Below are 24,637 nucleotides of genomic sequence, written 5' to 3' on the forward strand. Positions count from 1 at the left end.
CCCCCTGCTCTTTCTCTCTCTAAAATAAATAAATACATAAATAAATAAATAACATCTTAAAGAAAAAGATTATAGTCCCACATCATTCAAATCTAATATTCTGAGTTGTTTTTAGCCTTGGACTCTTCAGACTCCTTGGAAAATGAAAATAATTTTTAAAGAATATTACACTTGTTTAGGATTTCTTTTTATACCCATCCATAGCCTTTAGTAGAAAATTGTTTCTGTGATGTCAGAAAATGAGGCTTTAAAAAGCAGGTAGTATAAAACTAAAAATCTCCCTTTTCATATGAAACAATAATGCTGTTTTAAAGGTAGAACAAATGTTTACTGTCATCATACACAAATATTAAATAGTACTGCCTCTAAAAAACTGTTTTTAAGGTAAAAACTATTCAATTATACCCACAGAAGCAAAATTTAACAATATATGCTCTCTTTACTAACAAAGTACAAGGTCTGTTTCTAGAAAATCCTTTCTGGCTAGAAAAAAGATTTGGAACATTATTTGCTTAATTAAAACTACAGCGGCATGCCTACCAATTATATTTGACAACTGCTCTATATGTGGAATGTATGTTTTTTAAATATTGCAAATGGGCTCTTTCACTGTTGGAGATAAAGTCAAAGTACATGAGCATGGTCAGATTTTAATTTACCTCAATGGGGGAAAACAGATATAATCAAACTGATGGCTCTATCCAAACATATTATTTATTCTTCATGACCACCTACCGTACTCACCAAATTGATTTCAAGAACTCCAGCAAGTAGTACTATACTACTTATAAAACCTAATTTGATACAATCAAGGCATGACAAAATTGAAAGATCACTAGAGAAAATGGACTACTTCTTTCCAAATATTATGATGACTTCTCTCACAGGAAAAATGATTTTGACTTTACACTACATCTAAATTCCCAAAGTTTCTTGGCTTAGCTATACTATCTCTACTTCTAAGATGACTGGCTTCTCACAGTTTGTTCGAGACTTTTCTGGTTTTAGCACTAAAGTCCCACATTCTGGGAAACCACAAGCGAGGAAAATTCTGATGGTCATACTACTTCCTTCCAAGAATTAAATTTTCAAGCAATGAAAGGGTTCAAGAAGGGTTTTCAATCTCTTGGTCAAAAGTAAACTTTTCTATGGAAGAGAGATGTTGATAAATTCTTTCTCCTGTTTGTCCCAGACCATTATGAGTGTATGGGTATTTTTCCATTTGAACCTTTAGAGCCTCCTAAGAAATACTGTTATTTAAAACCTACCTGAACAAAACCATAAATTCATACACTGTTAAAGCTTAAAGGAAGTAAAACTAAGAGGTTTTTAAGCTATATTATGTTAGGGCATTAAGACTGGATTAATAGCTAACATAAGGAGCAATAAACACTTTTTAGTGATTTCCTATATTCTTGAACAAAAAAAATATATGTAAGAGACAGTATGTTCTCAAAAAGAATGAAGGAGAAAGCCAATTAAAATGACACAAAAAAACCAAAAATTAAACATTTTACAATGGTTGAGATAATAGTTCTTTTGTTTTTCACACAACTTATATGTGCACAAATCTTTGGAATTCTAACCTAGAATCCTTACTCAATTAGAAAATTCATATTATAAACTAAATGTACTTATTATATGCTTCAACTAAAAAAATTAATATAACAGGGAAAAGAAAATTTCATGCTATTTAAATAATTTTTAAAGATATGACTACAAAAATAAATGAGTATGTGTGTTTTTGTATGTATAAATGGGCACGTATGTATGTATATGTGATATATATTAATCTGTACTATGTTTGTTTATTCCTCTACAAGTTTTTAACAATCTTTATTTTCTAACAGAAAAGTACTCTACTTCCCAAATTTAAAAATATTCTTTACTAAAATTTCCCCTTAAATTCTTACATGAATAACTTATATTACAAAACTTTACAGAACTACAATACAGTATGTTTAAAGATGTGATGAATAGCACATTTAAAACTATTTTAAAAGGAGGTCAAATCTGACCTCTGGGCCATGAAGCACTACATTAACAGCTCTGCAGAAAGAAAAATGATAACGTATGAAATGAGGGCTCAGAAACTAGGACCTTATCAGTTAGAGTATGAGTCGAGCCTGTAAGACAAATTGCTCAGCAAGCCAAGTCACCTTCCTGCTGTGATGAGGATATAGCTGAATTTCCAATGCCACTATCTCCCTCATCATGTCTCCTAGACTTGATACCATACAGTCAAGGAATGGCTTATAGTTTTGAAACATCTACTACTTATTCTGAATAAATTTTGTCAAAGTCACCAACTAGGATAATTTTATTTGTCCTTCAAGTGGCAACTCATTGTTTAAAATAAAAATCTTCAAAGGATAGTCACTCATAGGAATGATCTTATGTTGACCCTTCATTAACAAAGAACAAGGATTCTACCTCAGGTTTTTAATAAGTAAACGAAGTTTGTTATTTAAGTCATTTTATAAGAGTTTGCTTGGTTCTTATAAATAAAATCTGGAACGTTAAAAATTTAGCAAGGCCCAAAAATTGTGTCACTTTAAAAGCATACCTGAACATTGATGGACTTTTTAAGCAGTTCTTCTACAAAATTCCAATTTGATTCCATTTGTCTCTAGAAAGGGAGAATATTGCACCAAAATTATTGCTCTTAATTACGTATTCGAATTATAGTACAGCAAGCTAGTTGTAAAGTACAAACATCTCTATTATCAGACATCATTACAATTTCTTGAATGTCTAAAATTACTTGGACAAAGAGTTATGTGACAGACTCGGTAGAAAAAAAAGCTTATAACTATTCCAATCCAATATGAACCTTATCAGGAGTTGTTTTATTAAACAATGGGATTTCCATAGAATTATAAATGTTTTAACAAATATTTAATTTTTGCTGTTATATATAATCTAACAGGGGAAAAAAAAACCCACAAAAAAACTTCATGTAGTTTGGGGAGTTTTTTATGCCTTGAAGTGTTTTTCCTTATTCTGTACTCATCAGAGATTTTTTCATTTTATGCATAATAATGTCGAGTTTACTCTAGTAAACAAGTAAAAATTTTATACAGAAAATTAAAAAAATATATACACAGTGCTACCTCATTTAATCAATGGTCACTTATCTGGCAACCCCAACTATCTAGAAGACTCCTCACAATAAGGAAGAAAGTTGAAAAGGACTTTCACAAAGCCAAAATACTTCACAAAAGCTAGGCACTGAAAACGACTTCATCTTCCCATAGGAAAGCCTGGAGGACCCTCTCATGGGATACATGGTTCACTTGATAATCAGTTCTTAAAGCTTTGGATATGTACATACTGGTCAAAACCAGAAGCAAAGAAAATGCCTCTGAGAGGAAGCAGGGAACAACCAGTTTCAACCAGTTTCGGACAGAGAGTGAAAAAGTTACAAAAGGTAACTGTAAGACCTTAAAAGGCAAAGCCAGAGGCCTTAAAGAATAGAAGCAAAGAGCCTCAGCATATCCTATCATTCCTATTGCTGTTCAGAAGGATGAACCCAAATGACCAATAAAGGATTAAAGCATGTTCAATATTCTTGATAAATGGCTGAGTAATGTTCATGTAAGGTGTTAACTACATAAAATCACTAAATAAACATTTCCTTAATAAAGGTACTCAGTGACTGTGGTAGCCACCCTCTCAAAATGGCCTCGAATGACCCGTCTCCTGGTATTCACACATTTATTTAACTTTTCACCCTCACCCCACCCCACACAGGGTTGGTCTGTCACCAACAGATTATTAATACTAATAGGAGTGATAGTATGTCACTTCCAAGATTAGGTTAGAAGACGCCACAGCTTCCATCTTAATGAAAATCTCTCTCTTGTTGACTCTGTCAGGGAAAAACCATAGTGTGAACAGGCATGCAGAGGCCTATGTGATCAGTAGCCAAAGTCTCCTGACAACATGAGAAAGACTGGAAGTGAATCCTCCAGCTCCAGTCAAGTCTTCAAAGACTGAAGCACCTGCTGATAGCTTACCACAACCTCATGAGGGACCCTGGACCAGAACCACCCAGCTAAGCTCCTACTGTATACCTGACACTGAGGAACCGTGTGAGATAATAAATGTTTACTGTTTTAAGCTGCCAAATTTTGTTACACAGTAATAGATAACTCATGCAACGATTTGGTTATTTTTAACAAAAGAATTGTTGACTTTTTAAAATACATTTGTATAAGTAAAGTGAATGCAAAGCATTTATGAGAATGTGTAGCAAAGAATTTGGCTTTGCCCTAAGAGAGTATGGCCTTTACTGAAGCCAAGGATTCAGGTAAGCAATCTCTAGGCCCTTGGAATGTTAGACCTAATAGGATTATCTTTGTTTGCCTGGTGGCCTAGAGTCCTACTGGATAGCTTAATAGTATAGTTGAGGGTGGAGGCTGGCCACACCCAAAAACCAACAATGTGACTTACTCTAAGGGCTTGCGGGGACCTGGACAGTTAGTTGATTTGAAGACTTGAGATCAACCATGTGGTCAATCAATCCATCATGCCTATGTAGTAGAGCTCCAATAAAAACTGAACACTACAGTTTAGACAAGCTTTCCTGGTTGGAAATACTCCCTGCATACTGTCACACACTGATGCCAGAAGATTAACGCATCTTGACTACATGGGGAGAAAACAAAAGGAGCTCCACATTTGGTACTTCTCCTGGACTCGGCACTATATACTCTTCCTTCGCTAATCTTAATTTTCATCCTTTCCCTGTAATAAACCATAACCCTGAGTATAATAGTTCTCAGTGAGTTCTGTAAGTCTAAGTAAATAACATGGTTTTGGGAATTCTTGGGCTTGCAACTGGTGTCAGAAATGAGAGCAGCCTTGAGATTGTGCTGTAAAACTTGGTAATTGGCCCTAAAACTCTTTCAAAAGGGACCACTTTAGGAGCACCTGGATGGTTCAGTCAGTTGAGCACCCAATTCTTGATTTCGGCTCAGGTCATATCAGAGTTGTGGGATCCAGCCCTGCATTGGGCTCTGCGCTGGGTGGAAGTCTGCTTGAGATTCTCTCCTTCTGCCCCTCCCCCCACTTGCACGGGCATGCTCTCTCTCTAAAATAAATAAATCTTTAAAAAGAGAGCATTTTGTTCAATAATACTATATGTACACTGTGTTAATGTCCTTACATTATTACCTCAAAAGAAAACTTCTCCATTTCACAGATAACACAATTAAATCTCAGAGAGGTCATGTATATACAAGTCAGAGCAAGTATTTTGCTCCAAAGCCAATATTCCTTCCATTTTCTAACAAGCCTTCCCTCAGCTTTCAGTAATTCACTTTTATATTTCTCTTTGCTAAGGAAACATCACTAGTCCCGAATAAGCAGGAATATGACAGGATTGGTGTATTAAGCTTTATAATTTGATAGTGTTAGAGTACATTTTAATTTCTGTTCTATCAAGGCATTTTGAATCACATGACTCATAGACAAGTAACATAATTCTTGACCAAGGAATTTCAACTCTGTAGATCAATACTGTGGCTAAAATCTAAAACAAAAATAAACCATAATTCAAATTAAAGAATGGCAACTATATCACACCCAAATCAAGTCTGAGTAAGAGACTATATATGAAAGGATACTTTTTTCCCCCACAGTAAAACTGAACTTTCAGCATCTAAAGTTTTTTTTCTACATTCTAAGTTATACATAACTTAATTCCTCCAATAGAAAATAAATCGGAAGTCGTCAATTTTGGGCTGTGTTTTATATTTCTTATTCCACCATCAAAGCTAAGGCACCCATTTAAGCCTCAGGATAGTGGTGTCTCCAACACAAATATAAAATAGATCCCTCATACTCCACTTCCAGCAGACTAGGTAACCTAGTACAACTTTCACTTTAAGGTTATAATTCAGACCTTTTATCTAGTTACCATTTCAGATGTTTCAAAGACGAGCATCAGCTGGCCTGACTGATTGCACTATGTTCTGAGCAGGGAAAATACTGTTAAATTGATCCCTGCAATGCCCAAAAATATTTTTTCTCTTTAAAGTACATTTGCTTTTAAAGTAGATGACAAGGTTTGTGAGAGGATAACACACTCTTATCTAGGTTGAAAGAAAAGCATTAAATAGAAATACATGAAAATCTAAAGCCTCTAGCATGAGAAATGAGATACCAAATTTTCCTTATAAGCCTATATTAAGCAATTGGCAAGTTTCGTGATTTAAATATACATATAGCCAAAGTTCAAGTCACACAAAACTTTTAAAATAAAATTAAAAAAATAAGCATTTCTGAAACCTATTTAAAATGTAAAGATTTCATGCTAACTTTCAGGGCAAAGTAGTTCACATTTAAAAACTGAAACATCTCTATGGTTATCACAACACTAGAGATATTCTCCACTGCAGAATGTAGGCCTAACCATTATCACTTCTTATCATCCTCTCACACCAGATTACTTGTGAAATAAAGGATGCGGGGGGGGAAGCAGGCTCCCTAGCTGAGCAAGGAGCCTGACATGGGGCTTGATCCCAGGATGCTGGGATCATGACGTGAGCCAAAGGCAGATGCTTAACAGACTGAGCCACCCACGTGCCCCTGCATGGCCATTTTCTATATGGTAGCTGGCTATGATACTATATAAGGAGAAAAAAAGAATTCAGATAATTTTCAAAATTCTGATCTAAATATATCCCAGACCCAAATTAACATCCTATATAATCCCTCTCAAAGGATGAGTCAATATGACTTTATATTCATAGATTAGAATGATTATATGACTTACGAATCCAAATTGACACACTTCTGAGAGTAAAAGGGAAAACTAACCAGATATGATAAGGGGATCATAGGCATAACAGGGACTGTCCATGGCAAACTGGTACACATCGTTACCCTACCAAAGGCCTATTCATAAAAAGCAGTCTTTAGGAAGACCTTAATATCAAGTTTATTTAAGTGATAAAAACAGGCTGACATTTAAGTACTGTGTACCTCAGTTTTATTACCTATAAAAGGGACATATTACCCTCTCATCTGCTTCATAAGACTTCACTGAGGTAAAAACTGACTGTGAGATATTAAACACTTTGCAAATGCAATATGCTGAAGGTCTCACCCCTAATAAAAACCAGTATCAACTAGAGAGCTTACGTTTTTCTCTAAAAGCTGTTAAAGAGTCCAGAAACATTTGAAACTATTTGAGGACTCGTTAATTTTACGTATATACATATACATATATATTATGCAACTTTACTATTTTTATCATATGAAAGGTTCTTTTTCAATCATAGCTTTTTTCTTCTTAAAACCTCCTACACAATTTAAAGAATTAAGATTTTTAAAACATATGTACCTTGGCAAAAGAAAATCACACAGGAACTGCTGACATTAAAAGACATAGGTTAAGCTATTTTAAATACAGACAATTCAATTACTATCTTGATTCAGAGCTAATAAAAGCACTAATTTCCTAAGGAGTTCTCTGTATGAAATAGAAGAGTGATTTCAGCAATGCAACTGTGGGTGGTTGTACCAGTACAATTTAACATTACAATAGTAATAGTAATGATATATATTAATGTAGCTAGATTATGTACCACACTGGGAGTATGTAGAGGTCAATATCAACCACTATTGAAATACACCACTCACTCATGTAAGTGTTAATGGCAATTTCAGCAAGCATTAATAATCTGAAAGCATATTCTTTGAAGCAAGAGGCAGTTCAATCTGTTTCATATATATCCTATCATTGGCACCTATTATTATGATAGCCACTCAATGGGAACTCAGAAGTGCTTAACTAATTACCATATTTATTTACACGATTAAAATCAGAAATATATACTTGGGGTAATTAAAATGGGAAGAGAAATAAAATGCTTACGTAAAAACATTAGAATTATAGGTAAATTTTTGAGTTCTTTTAATGTTGTTCTAGTATCCTAATAATTAAAAGATGTGAAACTATTAACTTCACAAAAATACTCAATAAAAGGGTTACTACAATAATAATGGCAATCTAAGATTTATTGAGTATTTACTGTGTATCAGCATTGTAAGGACTCACATACAGAAACAAAGGACATACAATCCTTTTCTCTGGGAATTTCATTCTATTGATCCCTCTCAATAAACTGGTAGAATGCTTAAATGCGTGAATACTGAGCTGTGGGTGAGCTTCTCAGAATACCTTCTGACTTACTAGTTTACTTTATCTTGGGATCTCCTGAAAAGCTTTTTTATTATTAAAAGGGGGATCATTTAGAGGACCTTTTTGAGGCCCTTTCTATTTCTATGACACTACTGTCAATGCTAACTGATCTTCAGATTCCAAGCATGATTTCTGAGCTGACTCTGTCCAGTATTTCAAAGAGAGAAAATCTGTCAAGTCTGTCAAGGAACAGGTTTCATAAGCAATGATCTGTGTATCTGGTAGAGGAAGAGAGCAGAAACTTTTTAAAACTAAGAATTCCCAAACTCCAAACCAGATTACTAACTCAGGATCTCCAGAGTTGAGATCTGGAAATCTGAATTTTTCAAAAAACTCATGGGTAGATCTGATGACCAAAAAAAGACCAATATTGAAAATACAGACACACTGGCTTCAAGATTCTAGACGTTTATTTTATGGAACTGATGGGCCGATAGAATGCTATTCTATTCACCTCTGAACATAGAAGAAATTATACACAAACAGGGCTTCAAATAAATATGTCTACCAGCTAGTTTTATTCATATGGCTTTTTAAAGAACACTGTAAAAAACGTTTCTATAACTACAAATTAATATAATAATTAAAATCTATTTGAAGTAAACCTCATGGTTAATAGATTAAGGTTATCTTTATAAAAAGCTTCCCTAAGGAAGTATTATTCTGAGGAAATAATTTCATGAAATTATTCACAGCAACTACTAATTCACTACTGGAGATATATGCCTTCCCATCAGCAATCTTACAGATGTCAAAACCAGAAGGCATTTTCTGAACAATTCAATCTCATGATTTCTGGATGAGGGAACAGAGAGGCCCAGAAAGGCAGAAGCAATTTACTGAAGGTCATACATCTACTTAGTAGCAGAGCCAGGACTAGATCCCAAGTCTTCTATAAGGTGTTTTTCCTTAAACAAACAATAAAAACAAAGATTATCATTTTTCTAGATGTTTACAGAAAGGTCTACAACTTCTAGATTCAGAAGCTGACTTTATCTCTGTAGGATTGTGATCTAACTTTTGTTGTGTTTCTGTGCTCACTTTCTAATTTGTCTACAAAAATACATATTAGTTAATAATATAAGGAAGTTAAAAAAAATAAAATCTTACCATTTTGTCTGGTGTTCCATGGCGATCAAACTGGTAAAATGATGCTACATGAGTGATGATCCACCAACTAAAGCCTAATGGATCCCTGGGCTGGATTATAGGCACAGAAGGTCGTCTTCGGTCACTTGATTTTTCAAAGAGTGTTTTAAGTAGTTTATTCAACCAGTTCCAAAATGACTGTAGAAAGAGAGGTAGTATGATTCAATTAAATTAAGAGCATAACCTTTCGTTTAGGCTTTTTCCTCCATTTGCACATTTAAATATACACGCAAAAAAGAAAACGAAACACGTTTATAAAACTTAAATAATAAAAACACTCAATTAAGAATTAGAACCTAATTAGTATTTTTCAAAGATCCTACACGTTCCACAACCACACCTTCTGCTGTCCAGGGGTAGCCATTATCCTGACCTTCATAATAAATTATGCCCCCCACCTTTTAAGTTTTGTCACACAGGAATATAAGCCTAAATCATACACCGTTTTGCTTTCCGCCACTACTTTTTTAATGCATGTTTGTATTCTTAAATGGCCTAATTCTATTCTTTCATAACTTGCTTCTTTTCCTCAACATTGTGCTTCTGAGATTCATCCACTTTAATGAGTATAACCCTAGCTCACTAGAGTATTCTAATATATGACTATATGATAAACTATTTACCTGATATACTGTTGTTGAACATTTGATGAGTTTTTAGCAAGTTTTTTTGTCTAGGTATTTGTCCATTTCATAAACATATCCAAGTTATTAGGCATACAGTTGATGACAATATCTCAACTTTTAAAAATATCTGCAGAATCTGAAGTCATGTTACTTTTTAAATTTCTAGTGTTAACTGTAATCATTTCAGGAAAAATTAGTCAATTTTTGTAATCTTTTTGAAGAACCAAGTTTTGACTGTTTTGATCATTTTCATTGATTTGATTATCTTTATTATTTTCAATTTCATGAATTTGTGTTAGTTTTATTTGCTACATTTTACTTTCTTTGGGTTTATTATGAAGTGATTTTTTTCCCTTAACTTTTTGTGTGATGAATTCTTAGCTCATTAACTTTCAACTTTTCCCCCTCTAACATCTGTATTTAAAGTTATAAATTTCCTGTGTCTTTAGCTACAGTCGTAAAGCTTTAAGTAGTGGTATGTTAGTTATCATTTACTTAAAAATATTTTACAATTTCCATTATATCTTCTTTCACCTACGGGTTAGAGATGCATCACAATATTTCTAAGCATATGTGTATCTCTCCTTGTAGTTGAGGCAATTTTTATTTTCTACATTTAACACTTTATTCTTAGCCACATAAAAACGTTAATTTGCTTTACCTTCCTGATAAATTGAACCTTTTATCAGTACACAATGACTTAATGCTTTTGCTGGTTTTAAAGTCTAATTTTTTCCAATGTTAGTTTAATACATTACCTTTCTTATCTTTTCCTATCAATTCTGAGCTCTTCTTTATTTTGTTTTAAATTACCTCTTGTAAATAGCTTACATTCTGTTCTGACAGTGTATCTTTTAAATGAGCATTTCAGTAGTCCATTTGCAGTTAATGACTCATCCATTTAGTTTTAAATCTACCATCTTATTCTGTATTTCTGTTTGTATACCTATTTTTTCCACAAACACCCCTTTCTTGAGTTCTTTTGGGTTAAATATTTCTTTCTCCCCCACCCCACTAGCTCGTAAGTTAAATAGTATACTTTCTCTTCTTTCAGTGATTACCTTAAAAATAACAGCATACATCCAAAAATGCCTTGATAATATGTATCTTTGCTCTTCTCTAAGACAAAATAAGAATCCTAAAATACTTTAATTCATTTACGCCCTATCCAATTTCTAGGCCAGTATTACTGTGTACTTTAACTCTCCTCTTTTAATTTCAGTAGATTATATTACTGACTTATACAAAACATGTACTACTTTCTTTGTGCTTTGTTCCTTCATACATCACACCACCTCCCCCTTTCCCCAATTCAGGCATCCTTCTTCTAAAATATATCTTTTAGAATTCCCTTCAATTCTGCTTCATTGACAATAGCTTTGTTTCACCTCACTCTTGAAAGATTTCTTTGGTAAAGAATTTTAGGTTGGCAACTATTTTGCTTTAATACAATGAAGGTATCATTCCCACTGGCCTCCTTTGCTTCTGAAAAGTCAATTTACAGTCTAATTGTCACTCTTCTGAAGGTAACATAATTTTCTGTCTGAATGCTTTTAGCTCTTCTCTTTGTCTTTGATGTTCTGGAGTTTCACTGTGATGTATCTAGGTCTGCTTTTCTTTTTTTATTTACCCTAAGTAGAATTGATTGGGTCTCTTAATATGATAGCTTTCACTACCATTGGAAAATTTTCTGCCATCTTCTCTTCAAGTATTTGCTCTGTTCCACTCTCTACTTCCTCTCCTTTGGGACTACAGATAAAAGCATTATCAGATTTCCTCTGTATTCTCCATGCTGCATTTAGCTACCATGTCTCTTCTACTTCCTTTAATCTGTAACAGTCCTTTAGTAATTATCTTTCATGACCATGACATTTTTGAAGAGTACAGGCCAGTTACTTAGGTTTAACTGAGGTTTCTTCATAATTAGATTCACAGTATACATTTTTGGCAAGAATACCAAAGAAACATTTTTTTTTTCTTTCATTGCATCATACTGAGGGTACATAATATCAGTTTTTCCTATTATTGGTTAACTGATCACGTGGTTATGGTGGTATCTCCCAGTTATTGCTCCCCTTGCAATTGATATTGTGTAGATTCATCAAGCTGTGCAAATATTCTGTTTTTCATCATATTTTTGGCAGCCACTGAGGATTCATGCCTAAAACAATTACTAAGGAGGTTGTCAACAGGTGATTTTCTAATTCCATCATCAACATCTACATTTATTAGGAAGAATTTCCATTTCCTCCACTTATTTATTCATTTATTTATATCAGTATGGACCCACAACCACATATTGTATAGATTATAATCCTTTGCAACCGTTTATTTTGTTTCTCAAATTATCCTAGGTTTAGAGTGTGGGAGATCTTCATGTTGGCTCTTTTGTCCTTTTGATACGTCCTCATTATTTTCTGAGTACCACCTTAGTTTCTGGTACAGAATGTTCCAGTCTCATTTTTCATTTTCCATGCGTCAGCCTGGAAGACCAAGTCATTTGACAAAAGAGCTTTGCCTCTTTTTACTGGAGCTTGGTAATTTCAAGACCAAGACAATTGCAGTTTCCTCATTGTTACTCAGATATCATCGTTTGTAGGCCCACCTAGTGGATAAGGTAGGAAATGCACGTATGTACACACATTTCTAGTTCCAATTATTAAAAAAACATTATTTCATACTGATATCTTAAATTCCATTCCAACACATTATCTTTCACTCTATCTTTCCCTCTTTCCATATTTATGACTCAATTTTCCAACAGTGGCAAGGCTGGTTCTTAATTACCCATAATGTATTAATTTGCTCAGTCCTAGAGTACAAATATTTAAAATTGCTAACCCATATATACCACTGTAAGACAAGTCCACAAACAGGAGTCCAGGATCTGAAGTTCATTATAATTCTTTTGTCTTTAGGCTTAAAGCAAATTGTCAAAATAGTGTATTCCAAGTCCTCCAGGTCGGTCTTCCCCGCCTCCCCCCAATAGCTCCTCCCATGTGTTATTCATTTGAATACAGTTAAGTTCAGTGTTTTTCTTTATATTCCATGAATTCTTCTTCTGTACACATTGACTTATTTCTGGAAAATGCTAAAGATTAACATGGCTCTAAAGTCATAACACATTCAAACACTTCTACTCCATTTGTCACTCACCAATCTCCCATTCCTACCCACCAATTTCTATAGTTCCTGATTTGTTTCCAGTATTTATCCGGGCACAACTAAGCATACACATTTCCTATTTTCCCTTCCTTCATACACAGAAGGTGGCGTCCTATAAATATTCTTTTGCACTTTGCTTATTTAACAATAAGTCCTGGAAATCAAACCATTATCAGTTCAGATATTTTATTCATTCTATTGAACAAGTACATAATACTCCCAACATACTAATAAACCATGGCTTCTCTACTCTCCTGCATATGGGCATTTAGGTAGTTTTTAACATTGTGCTTTTACAAATAATGCAGTAAAGAGCCTGAGGCATATGCATTTTTGAATTGCTGTAGGTATATATTAAAGGTAAACTCCTAGAAGTGGGATTGCTAGGGTCAAATTTATAAAATTCTTGGCCCGTATGTTTTGAATCCTTGTGCTGTTATTTTTGGTATTGATGATGTTTTCATTTCACAGGAAATTTTTGTAATCTTTTTATAATACTTAAAGGTGGTAACATATATAAATTTACCATACATGTGGCAGCTAAAATATAATGTGTACAGGTCAGAAACTACTAGATTGCACATGGAATCGCACAGATGTTCCCTGCCTTATTTGTGGCATTTGGGGAGTGCATGTAAAATATGCTTAGGTCTGTTTCCCCAAAAGAGGAGTGCATTAATTTAGCTATTCCTTTCCTTTTTCCTTCTTAAATATGCACTTTTTTATATAATCGTGTGGTGGGAAAATATCATGGGCTGTAGCATCAAATAAATCCTCACTGGAAGCCCCATTTATCATATTCTGACTTTTATTTGAACAGTTAACTTAACCTCACACCCATTTTACTTGCTGGCACATAAGAAATATCACTCAAGGGATATTAATTTGCTTTCCTTCTCTGAAATTCAAGTTTAATTCATGTTTACTAGATAGTGTTGGGTTTTTAGGAAAACAGTCATACACATAGATCCAGCATAGCCACATGTTTAGAATATTTCCTGGAACACAAATATGTCCTTGATCAAATTAGTTTATTTCCATTCCTGGAATTCCCATCTAATCTGGGCTGTATGTGAATTTCCAAACATTCCTGAGTCTCTCTTAGGCTTCTCTAATTACTTCTTGGGAAGCATCATCCTATTGGCTTCACAAAGATCAGCAGCAGTCCAGGCAACATTTGAAAATAACTTAAAAACCCTGAATGGTCTCTCCCCTTTGGATAATTTCCTTAGAACATCAGTCCTTTAAACACAGACCTGATTGCAGAAAATGTCTCTTCCTCAGCAGGAAAACTCCAAATCCTATTCAGTTGTCACCTCCCTCATTCTAGGGATAGCATAGGGGAGGCAAGGGGTAGGGAGAAGGAATTAAATACTTTTTTCTGGAAGAATGCTAGCATGCATGTGTACACGTGCACACACAATTTCTTCAAAAACATAATGAGTGCATTGTATAAATCAGTGCTGCCACACTGCAAAGTTTTAAAAATTTTTGTACAAGACGAAAAAAAAAAAACCACCCCAAAACCTCTGCCTTCAGCAGTCTGGAAAGCTCCTAAGAACAGGCACTATGTGGAGCTCAGCCAGCTGATAACATTCAGGGAATGCTCACGTCTTCTGTGACATCATTAACTCCCAGGTGGATGAAGCAGAGAGGCTGCCCTGCTTTTGCTGAAATTTTCAATTGCTTTTTCTGTTTTTCTTTCTTGGCTTATCCTCATCCATCTCCATCCCCAAAGATACTGCATGTCAGATAGTACAAAGAGTCAGTACTTGCTTCTTTATTGTCTTAGAGGAAACTTTTTGTCATTTTGTTTCCCTTTGGTTTGGTCACTTTTTCTTGGTCTTGAGCTTTCTATTAAGGGAGTAAGTACCTCACAGTTACAGTCCATATAATCTCTATACGGTAAAAGATGGGACCTACATCGCTTTTTTCTAAGCTGAGGGCTGCTCTGTTGTGTCACATTGTTTATTCACCCTGGAGGCTGGAAGTCCAAGATCAGGGGTCCATCATGGTGGAGTCAGGGCCCTTTTCTAGATAGCAAACCTCTGGCTGCATCCTCACAAGGAGGAAGGCTTTCTGAGTCTTTTTAAATGATCCATTGTTACCTTGTTTTTTATGATGTTCTTAAAAATTCTAGTGCAGGTCAAATTATTTTGCTCTTCTAAGTTATGTGGTCTTTTTGTCTAGAAAATTTGATGATTTCCTAAAGTCATTTTCTGTATTTCTGAAGTCAGTTTTAGCAGGATATGCCTTGGGATGGTTTATTTGGAGTTAATCTTTCCAGTTACCCGGTAGGCCCTTTCCATATGTAGAATTAGCTTTTTTTTCAGGAATGTTTTCTTGGATAATAGTCTTGGATGTTAGCTATATCCTATTGTTCTGTTTTCTTCTTTAGGGACTCCATTTATACATATAGCTATTTCCTCCTTGCTTATCTTCCATTTCAACTATTGTCTCTCTAATTCTTTATATTCCTTTCTCCATCTAATTTTTATTCCCTTGGTTGTTTTCTGTCTTTCTTCCATACCCGGTTAAATTTTCATTTGAGTATATTCTTCTTGGGCACCTTGTCATTTAGTCAACTCTAAATTGATTTTTTCTTTCATTTCTCTCCTGCGTTCCATTTACTCTTTTCATTCACTTCTGGCTTTAGTCTACTTGTTTTTAAAACTGACTGTCTTATTCAGGATGTTTTTGTACAGCCCCAAATGCTTGTGTGTTTAATCTAGAGTGGTATCTTACAATTTCCTTCTGCTTCACAGTTGTTTTTTGGAGAAAGGGTTCATCAGCTGAAGTGTCTTTTGTTTTTTTTTAAAGATTTTATTTATTCACTTGACAGAGAGACAGTCAGCGAGAGAGGGAACACAAGCAGGGGGAGTGGGAGAGGAAGAAGCAGGCCCCAGGGGAGCAGGAAGCCCGATGCGAGGCTCGGTCCCAGGACCCTGTAATCATGCCCTGAGCCAAAGGCAGATGCTTAATGACTGAGCCACCCAGGCGCCCCATCAGCTAAAGTGTCTTAATTCTGCTTCCTAGCAGTAACTTTATAAAGACTTGTTTCAAAGTTTCTTTTTCCTTTCTTTCATTTAGTAGGTCTAGACTACTTTAAAAGATTTCTAGTTCAGTGGAGCCCTCTTTTGTCAATGTATCAAAGTCCCATTTCTTTCCTGGATTTCTTTTTTGGTGGTGGTGGTAGGAGAGCGGGTGTGAGAACTTTGATTTTTTGTTTTTTGTTCTTTTGTTTTACAAGATCATTTTCTCCTTTTATTTCCTTTCACCACCCAATCACCAAGGGTACCATTCCTTTTTTGCCTTTTTATTCTCCAGAAGGTCTATGTTTAAAGACTGCTTCCTCATGTCATATACACACTTTTCAGGTTCTATCCCATAGTCAGTTCTCTGACCTACAAGGAAACATTTTCAGTTTTTTCACAATCTGGCAATGGTTTTAGACCAATGTGAGGGTTACTGCTAGCTCCCTTCTCTCCTCTGAGCATTTTTTCTCAGGCTGCCCTTGGCTTGCTAGAAAGTTTTATGGTAGAGCTTTGGTGCTGGTTTTTACCATTAATGCTTTTATCATTCCTATCTTGTAGTTATTCTATCAGCATGTTTGTGTGTGTGTAGTCTTATTTGTTCTTGCCATTCTATATTTTGGGGGAGTTACTAGGGGAGATATAGGTTTAAGTATTCACCCATTGTCTGTGGCTGCTTAGAAGTTGCTGGCTTGAGATTTTTAGTACAATCTAGGCAACACCAACTCAGCTATAAAGCTGTATGAGGGCTGGCTTGCAATAACAAATATAGTGAAGCAATTTTAAACTGCAAGGCATCACAGTAAAAGACAGCAATTTTCCTCACAAATTTAGTTGAGTTTCTAGTTTATCCTTTTGGGGGCCCAGATTTATGGGTAGTTAGTGTATCAGTAGGCTACCAACTTGGGTTAACTCTGACCTCTGTCTTCTATTCTTTTACCTTATAAGGTATGAAAGCTGATGTTCAAGTTTGTACAATTTAGCAACTGCTTATAAGGTTACGGGGCAGTTTCAGTGTTCAGCTGACCTGAGTTCCCACCTACATTTAGTATTTGGCCTCAAGACTGCTCACTTTCTACAAACTGACACATGTAAATGCTTATTATTTGATACCCAGCATGATTAGATTAGATTTTTTTCAGCAGGAAGGTCAAAATGTCTTACTGTTAGGCATGGAAAATTCTAAGTTGAATTTAAAAATAAAATAGCCTTCAAAGTCTGTGAATAATATCAGTTATTTTACTTGTATTAAAAAAATGAAATGACCTCAGATTTTCATTATTTTAAGACAAGTCAGGTTACTACATCAAATGAACAGCATATAAATCATTTACGTTAAACAAAACATATTACTATGCAAATTTCTATAATATACTTTAAAATTATGCCTACTTTTCTACTTTAACTCTAGATAAAGACTAACAACAACAAGTAATGAACATGCCTACATTAAGTATATGTAGTTACATGTTCAAGTCTGAAGTTTGTAAAATAAGAATTGTAAAGAAATATAAAATTCTTAAATAATCAGCTTTGCAGAAAATGGAAAAATACTGAAATCTCACCAAAGGAAGCTGAAGTCTACTGACAAACCAAAACGTGAGGAAAACATTTTTCTTCTTATTTAATAATAAGTAAAGACATGTTAAATTTATACTTCAGTAAATTTACTGCTAAAATAAAAACTGAAAATGTAGTACTTGTAAATCCATAAAAATATGTTTGTTATTAAAAAGAGATTGCAATTGTGGCAAATTGGGAAATTAAAAACCTGTGAAAAATCAAAGGACTTTTTCATATAACATAAATTATTATAAGCACCATTTCATAGTTAATTACTTATACTTCTGCCTATGAGAAATTCTCTTTTCTACTAATCCATAATACCTGAAATAAAATAAAGCCCCATTCTGAAGACTTGGCTCAAAATGAGGTGCAAGAAAATTTCTCATGTTCCCCTTTGCCCTTTTCTTCCTCCTTTCCTGAAATAATGCCATAAAATTCATCAATAAAAACCTATTTTATTTCTCCCTGAGTCTAAATCTGCCGTATTTCTTGACTAAATTGTTTTCCGGTTTATTAGATAGTATGTAGTATTTTAGCTTAAAGAATTCTTAATAGAACAACAACAAAAAACTTGAGAAAATAAAGGTCAAATCCTGCACTTCTCCTAAAAGCTTCATATTGCCACTTTAGAGTTAAAAATGTAGTAGGTGTTTGGTACCCAGTGCTCTGTTTGGTGGTGGTGGTGGTGGTTGTCTTAAATAAGGAAGTTTGTAACATTTTCTTGGCAAAAACCACCGTAAAAATTCAATATAAGAGTTAGGAACAGTAATTAACACATCAGTTTTACAACTTACTTCTGAAAGAGACCATTTACTTCTGTGTTCTAGAAGATGAATGAGTAGAACCCACAATTCCTTAATGCATGAACATGGGCAGTGGTTACTTGTTAATGCTTCAGAAGGCCTAACCTGTAGAGAAGAACCAAAATGAGTTCTATAAGAGAGAATTTTACATGCTACATAACTCTTCCCAAATGTTTTAAAAGAAGGATTTAGATGACTTAAAACTGATGTTCAATTATATAAAAGTGTTTACAAAAAATGTGCCATTCCACTGAATTTTAAAATAAATTCCCATTTTACTTTTTTTTTTTTTTTTGAAGTAGGTTTCATGCCCAGTGTGGAGCCCCACGTGGGCCCCAACATGGGGCTCAAACTCATGACCCTGAGTTCAAGACCTGAGCAGAGATCAAGAGTTGGATGCCCAACTGACTGAGCTACCCAGGCAACCCCTAAATTCCCATTTTACAACCAAAAGTACAGAATGAACTTTATTTTCAACCTTTAAAAAAAACCTTTGTTTTAGGGGTGCCTGGGTGGCTGAGTTGGTTAAGCCCCTGACTCTTGGTTTTAGCTCACATCATGATCTGTCTCCCGAAATGGGTCAGGCTCCATGCTCAGCATGGAGTCTGCTTGTCCCTCTCCCTCTGCCTCTGCCCCTTCCCAACGCTCGAGTGTGTTCTCTCTCTAAAATCAGTCAATAAAATCTTAAAAAACGAAACAAAAAAACAAAACAAAACCAAACCTTTGCTTTAATTAACAATGTTCAGCAAACTTATTCTGTAAAGAGCTAGATAGCAAATATTTGAGGCTTTATTGGGACACAGTCTGTCACAACTCATCAACTCTGCCACTATACAATACCAGCCATAGACGATAGATTTAAAAAAAAAAAAGGATGGGTTGTGTTCCAGTACAATTTTATTTACAGAAATAGACAATGTGTTAGATTTGGCCTCAGGACGATGATTTCCTAACCCTATCTAATCCATCAGCCACAACAGAAAAACTTCTAATAAAAAGATTAGAAAACAAATTTTAATCAACTGTAAAACAGACAAATATATAACAAATATATCCTCAATGGTCCTAAATAATGCAAGGCATATGCACTATATTTGCAAGTATAGCCAGACTTCAGAAACTCATTAGGTAATTACTATTTCACATATACTATATTCATGTTTCTAACATAATACAGAGTAAAAGATAACTGCTAAGATATTACTAAAGCATATCTAGATAATCCACTAATTACATTAATTATAAAAATACATAGAACAGATTTAAAAGATTTTCATAATACATAAAAAAATCTAAATTTAAAAAAATTACAAATCCTGATTTCCCATAAGATTTATGCTAAACAATATGAAATAACTGATATAATCTACAAATTTCCATTGCTAGAAAATGAGTAGGTACTACAGCACCTTTAAATCACTGTCTGTATTAAACACAATTTAGTAAGAACATGTAATTTCCCCCATGATTCTACACCTACTTTGAAAAACAAAATCTCCCTTTAAATTTGTCAACTAATTTATCTAAGTACTCATTTATTGTATTATGTAACTATATATATAACTAAAGGGCTGAACTCTATTTGCATAGAAGTTAAATTTCCAGTTATTGTCATAAACATCCTATTTTACTTATTGTTGACAAGATGGAAAAGACTATTTTTAAAAATAAAAAAACTGCCTCTGAAAAATTCATTTAACCTGTTTTAAATGTTTAAATCAAATTCTTTTCCCATTCAACTCCCAGACAGTAATAAATATAAAATTAGGAGAGTTAACAAGTAAACCAATCAGATTAAATTCTTATATAAATCACACACATTAAGGACTACTGTCATTAATTATCAAAAATACAAATAAACTTTTTTTTTAATTTAGATTCAATTAGCCAACATATAGTACATCATTAGTTTCAGATGCAGTAATACAAATACTCTTAAAACATTACCTTGTCATACCTGTTGAGTGACAGGCTTATTAAATCACAAAGGAGATTTTCACAATGTTCTTCAAATAGGCTGATGTTGGTTAAATTGTCACCTGCCAGATTCATAAACTGATGACCGTATATAACTTGTTCTAAAAATGTAATAAAATATATTTTATTTAAAACTACAATATATTTTACTATTTCAGAAGGAGGAAAGTAACTGTATGTCTTTAAATTGACTTACAACAAAACAGTAACATATACAGTTAAAAACAAATTTCTTTAGAAATAAAAGTTAAATTTGAGGACAATTCCTTTCTTATATGATCACTGATATACATTACCTACAAAAAGTTTTCAATTTTCTCAAGTGCCACTTAATAGACTTTTCTTAATGTGGACATCTTTAGAAAGTAACAATGTAACATCACTTAAGAAAAAAAAAAGCATGGAAATGCTAGAAAATCTTCACCAATATTTCTGACCAATAAAGGCTTTAAGATATTTTTAAAACAAATGCTGATAAACTAATCACACACAATTGTTTTGTGGTATGAACAGAGCAAACCAAGGTAATAGATAATAAAATGTGCACCTATATCAGATTAAGTATACCTTAAAGTATTGCTCCAAGGAAATATTATCTGAAATACAAAGTCCATGTGAGAGAAGAAATTATGTATGTGTATGTTTGTGTGCACGTATATATGTAAGTGTACACACATACACACACACACACACATATACATGTAATTTTGCATTTTATTAGTTTACTGAAAATCAGAGATTAAGATAATGGATGTCTTTATAACCTAAGTGATAATTTACAAATAAGTAGTACTTACAAAATATTGCTAAGTTGATAATGGACCCTAAAGATGCCAAATAGCAAGACCAAGAAATAAACAGACAATATGTGAAATAAAAAAGTATTATCCAAAATATATATAAATTACTAATTTTTTTAAAAAAGAAACATTAGCAAAAGATAATGAACAAGTAATAAAGCAACTATAAAAAACAGTAAAATTATGTAAAAATGTTCAACTTCATTGGTACTTAGAAAATTGCAAGACAGAGATTCAATATCATTTTTCATGTATTATTTGGCAAAAAACAAAAGTAACTGATAATATCCACTACTGGCAAGAGAATGAGGCAAAGGCACGCTCGCAGTGTACACAAACTGGGAAACTCCGTACAGCAACTAAGCAGTGTTTATGATTTTAAAGCTGAATGTGCCACTCCAATTCTAAGAATCTACTCTGTAGAATAACTTGTACGTGTATTCAAAGCTGTATATATATACACAAGGATGTTCCATGAAATATTATTTGTAGTAACAAAAAAATGGAAATCACTGAAATATTAAAAAAATAGACTTCGCTAAATAAATTATGATAGAGCCATAAATACAGCTCGTAAATGAATGAAGTACAACTATATGTACTGACATGAACAGATCTCTAAAAAACTGTTGACTAAAACACTACACAGAACGCTACCATTTGTGGTTAGCTAGAAACAAAGACAAAAATCCTACCCATGAGTTTCTATATATGTATACTAAGATAGAAGTATGGAAAGATAAATGGACCAAACTGTTCTCTTGAAAAAAGAAGTAAGATCTTGACTTTTTACTTTGGTTACTATTTGCTATAAAATAAAAATTAAAAAAAGCCAGAAAGCACTGATGACCTGTAATTTTTAAAAAAAACAATTAAGGGTTTAGATTTAAAAAGGACATAAATCAGAAATCCATAAACTTACTCAATTTTTCACCAAGCATGTGAAGAATTTCTAGCACCAGCCAATGGATATCTAAGTGGAGATGTAATAAATGCCATGATGGTGGAAAAAGCTGTGAATGACATTATCAACTTTGACTGAGAAATTCATAGTACTTAAGTAGGTATTTTATAGCATGCTATGACATTCCTCCACAAGGATAAGGATAAAGAACCAATTAACCTACTCACTATTCAAAAGCTCAGGGAAAAACTTGGTCTTGTTCATTAGAGCATTCTTTCACTGGAGATCTTTGAAAGCATATTTTCACCTGATGGTTTAGGACAGACCCACCTTGGGGCTGCTGAATAGACTTGTATAGTAAAGGTCCCTTCCAACCAACCTCTGATTTTACTACAGCTGCAAGGCAGTAAGAGAATTTTTTAACCACTTATTTTCATAATCTTCTTTTAGACTTTAGCTAGGAAATATGTTTTTAAATGTAATGAGTACCCAGAAACTCCCACAAAATATTTTAACAGAACTTTAGACTATCATGTAGACACTATTGAGATGCCCATTAAGAAACTGAAGTTAAAAGAAGTGAAGAATTTACCTTTCGATTCATGAATTAAGATTCAAATCTAATTCTGATTCAAAAGCCAGTGCTCTTAACTACTGTTAACCCTACTAGTAGGGTTGTCAATAACCTTCCCCTAGCCAACATTTAGTATCACCTTAAAAGTAAGTAACAATGATATATACATGTTCTATTAAGAGCACAAGGAAGAATGATAGAGAGGAGACTTGTTTTATCAAACTGCAAACAAAATAAAATGCTGCATTAATAAAATAGTATTGGTTCAGAAATAGATAATAAATAAAGAGCAAAAATAGACAAGAGAGAAATAAACATGGTATTTCCAATCAGTGGGGAAAACATGGGCCATTCAATAAAAGACTAGTTATTAACTTATTCATTTGCAAGAAACTAAAGTTAGATTTTCCACTTCACAGCATTTTTTTTAAAAAGAAATGAATTAAAAAGATAAATGTAAAAAACAAGTATATTTTTAACAACCACACAGAGATGATACACAAGAAAAACCTGACAAATGTAACTATTTACAAAACTTGAACCATCTCCGTAGCAAGGCAGCTTAGCCGCTAAAAAAGAAGAGATAAATTGATGAAAATATCTGTAATACATAATACCCAACAAATATCTCTAATAAAAAAAGCTCCTTAAAAATAAAAGGCAGATGGTTAACTGAAAATACCAATTATATTAATATTTTTCATATATAAGATAGGCAAAACACAAGAAATATACAGTCTTTGTAAGATTTTTTTTGCTGTTATTTCAAAAAAAGAACAGTATTTCAGTGTATTTTTTTGTGTATGTGCTTTAAAAATTCAGCCTTCTGATCTTCAAACAACCTCTTTTCAAGTTCGCCTAATTAAAAAGCCTATGAAAGGCAAAACCTAGTTTGAGAACCCTTGCAGTCTTTATTTCTACTGCTAGATAAATAATTTTTATTTTCTTAAGCATTTGATGAATATCCAGAAAATAAAGCCAGTCCAATTTAGAGACCAAAATGAAGGAAAAATATCTCTCCCCCCATATACTATCCACAAATATTAAGTGTCACGATTAAAAGCAATTATCTATTTGCTTTCCATGGATTAGACACAGTAACCTGTGAATTCAGTTAGGACTCTTTGTTTTTAGTATTACATATACTGGTCCCTGCTAAAAGAGTGCATTTTTCTTGTTGTTAAATTTCATAAAAATGTATAAACATTTATTAGTACCTTACATTTTGGCAAAGACACATTCCTAAAAACTGAATGTTATTCAAATTGGTAAAGTCAAAAAGAATGAAAGAAGTTAAGAGTTCAGGGAATCCCACGGGGAATTATAATTTGCCATTCACATAAGCTCACACTTTCCTATGGAGGATTTGTTAATTACATCTATAAGATGGGTCATGCTTTCAATACAAACTTAAAAACCAAACTTCAGTAGGAATGATTTCACAGGGTAGAAAAAAGGGGCATAGTCAAAACAATCTTAATCGTATTCCAAAAAGGTCTCAAAAGTAAGAATAGACATAATGCTGTGGTTTTGAAAATGTAACTTTCATAAGATGATCTTGAATTTTACTGTAATAGACACTAGGATTTGCCCAAACCTTTATCAATGGGAAAAATGACAAAAATTTTTAAAAATAAAGGTTATTTTGCTTTGAAACTTGTACATATCTGCACATTATAAACTGGAATCGAGAACAGCTATCGCTATTTCAGTCTATATTATAATCTAAGCACTTTAATTTTAATTTAATTTTCCCAATAACTCTAGGAAGCAAACCAATTATACACATGAAGAGACTGAGGCTAGAGCTGCTGCTTGCCCAATGGCAC

At 33.6% G+C, this 24,637-nt stretch overlaps 1 protein-coding gene across 3 annotated transcripts in view; it reads right to left on the reverse strand.

Annotated features, from left to right (window-relative positions):
• MMS22L (MMS22 like, DNA repair protein) overlaps positions 1-24,637 on the reverse strand; it is a 125,884-nt gene that overhangs the window by 94,464 nt on the left and 6,783 nt on the right. For all 3 annotated transcript variants that reach the window (XR_004628574.1, XM_034670847.1, XM_002925178.4), the window contains exons 7-11: positions 22,253-22,343; positions 20,501-20,631; positions 18,545-18,658; positions 9,323-9,499; positions 2,567-2,629 (exon numbers count right to left, since the gene is read on the reverse strand). Coding sequence is in view for 2 of the 3 variants with exons in the window: in XM_034670847.1 (XP_034526738.1) it covers positions 2,567-2,629; positions 9,323-9,499; positions 18,545-18,658; positions 20,501-20,631; positions 22,253-22,343 (576 nt within the window). In the remaining variant the exon portion in view is untranslated. The remainder of the gene's footprint in view (positions 1-2,566; positions 2,630-9,322; positions 9,500-18,544; positions 18,659-20,500; positions 20,632-22,252; positions 22,344-24,637) is intronic.

The sequence above is a fragment of the Ailuropoda melanoleuca genome, chromosome 10 (assembly GCF_002007445.2).
Source record: "Ailuropoda melanoleuca isolate Jingjing chromosome 10, ASM200744v2, whole genome shotgun sequence".
Classification (NCBI taxonomy): Eukaryota; Metazoa; Chordata; class Mammalia; order Carnivora; family Ursidae; genus Ailuropoda; species Ailuropoda melanoleuca.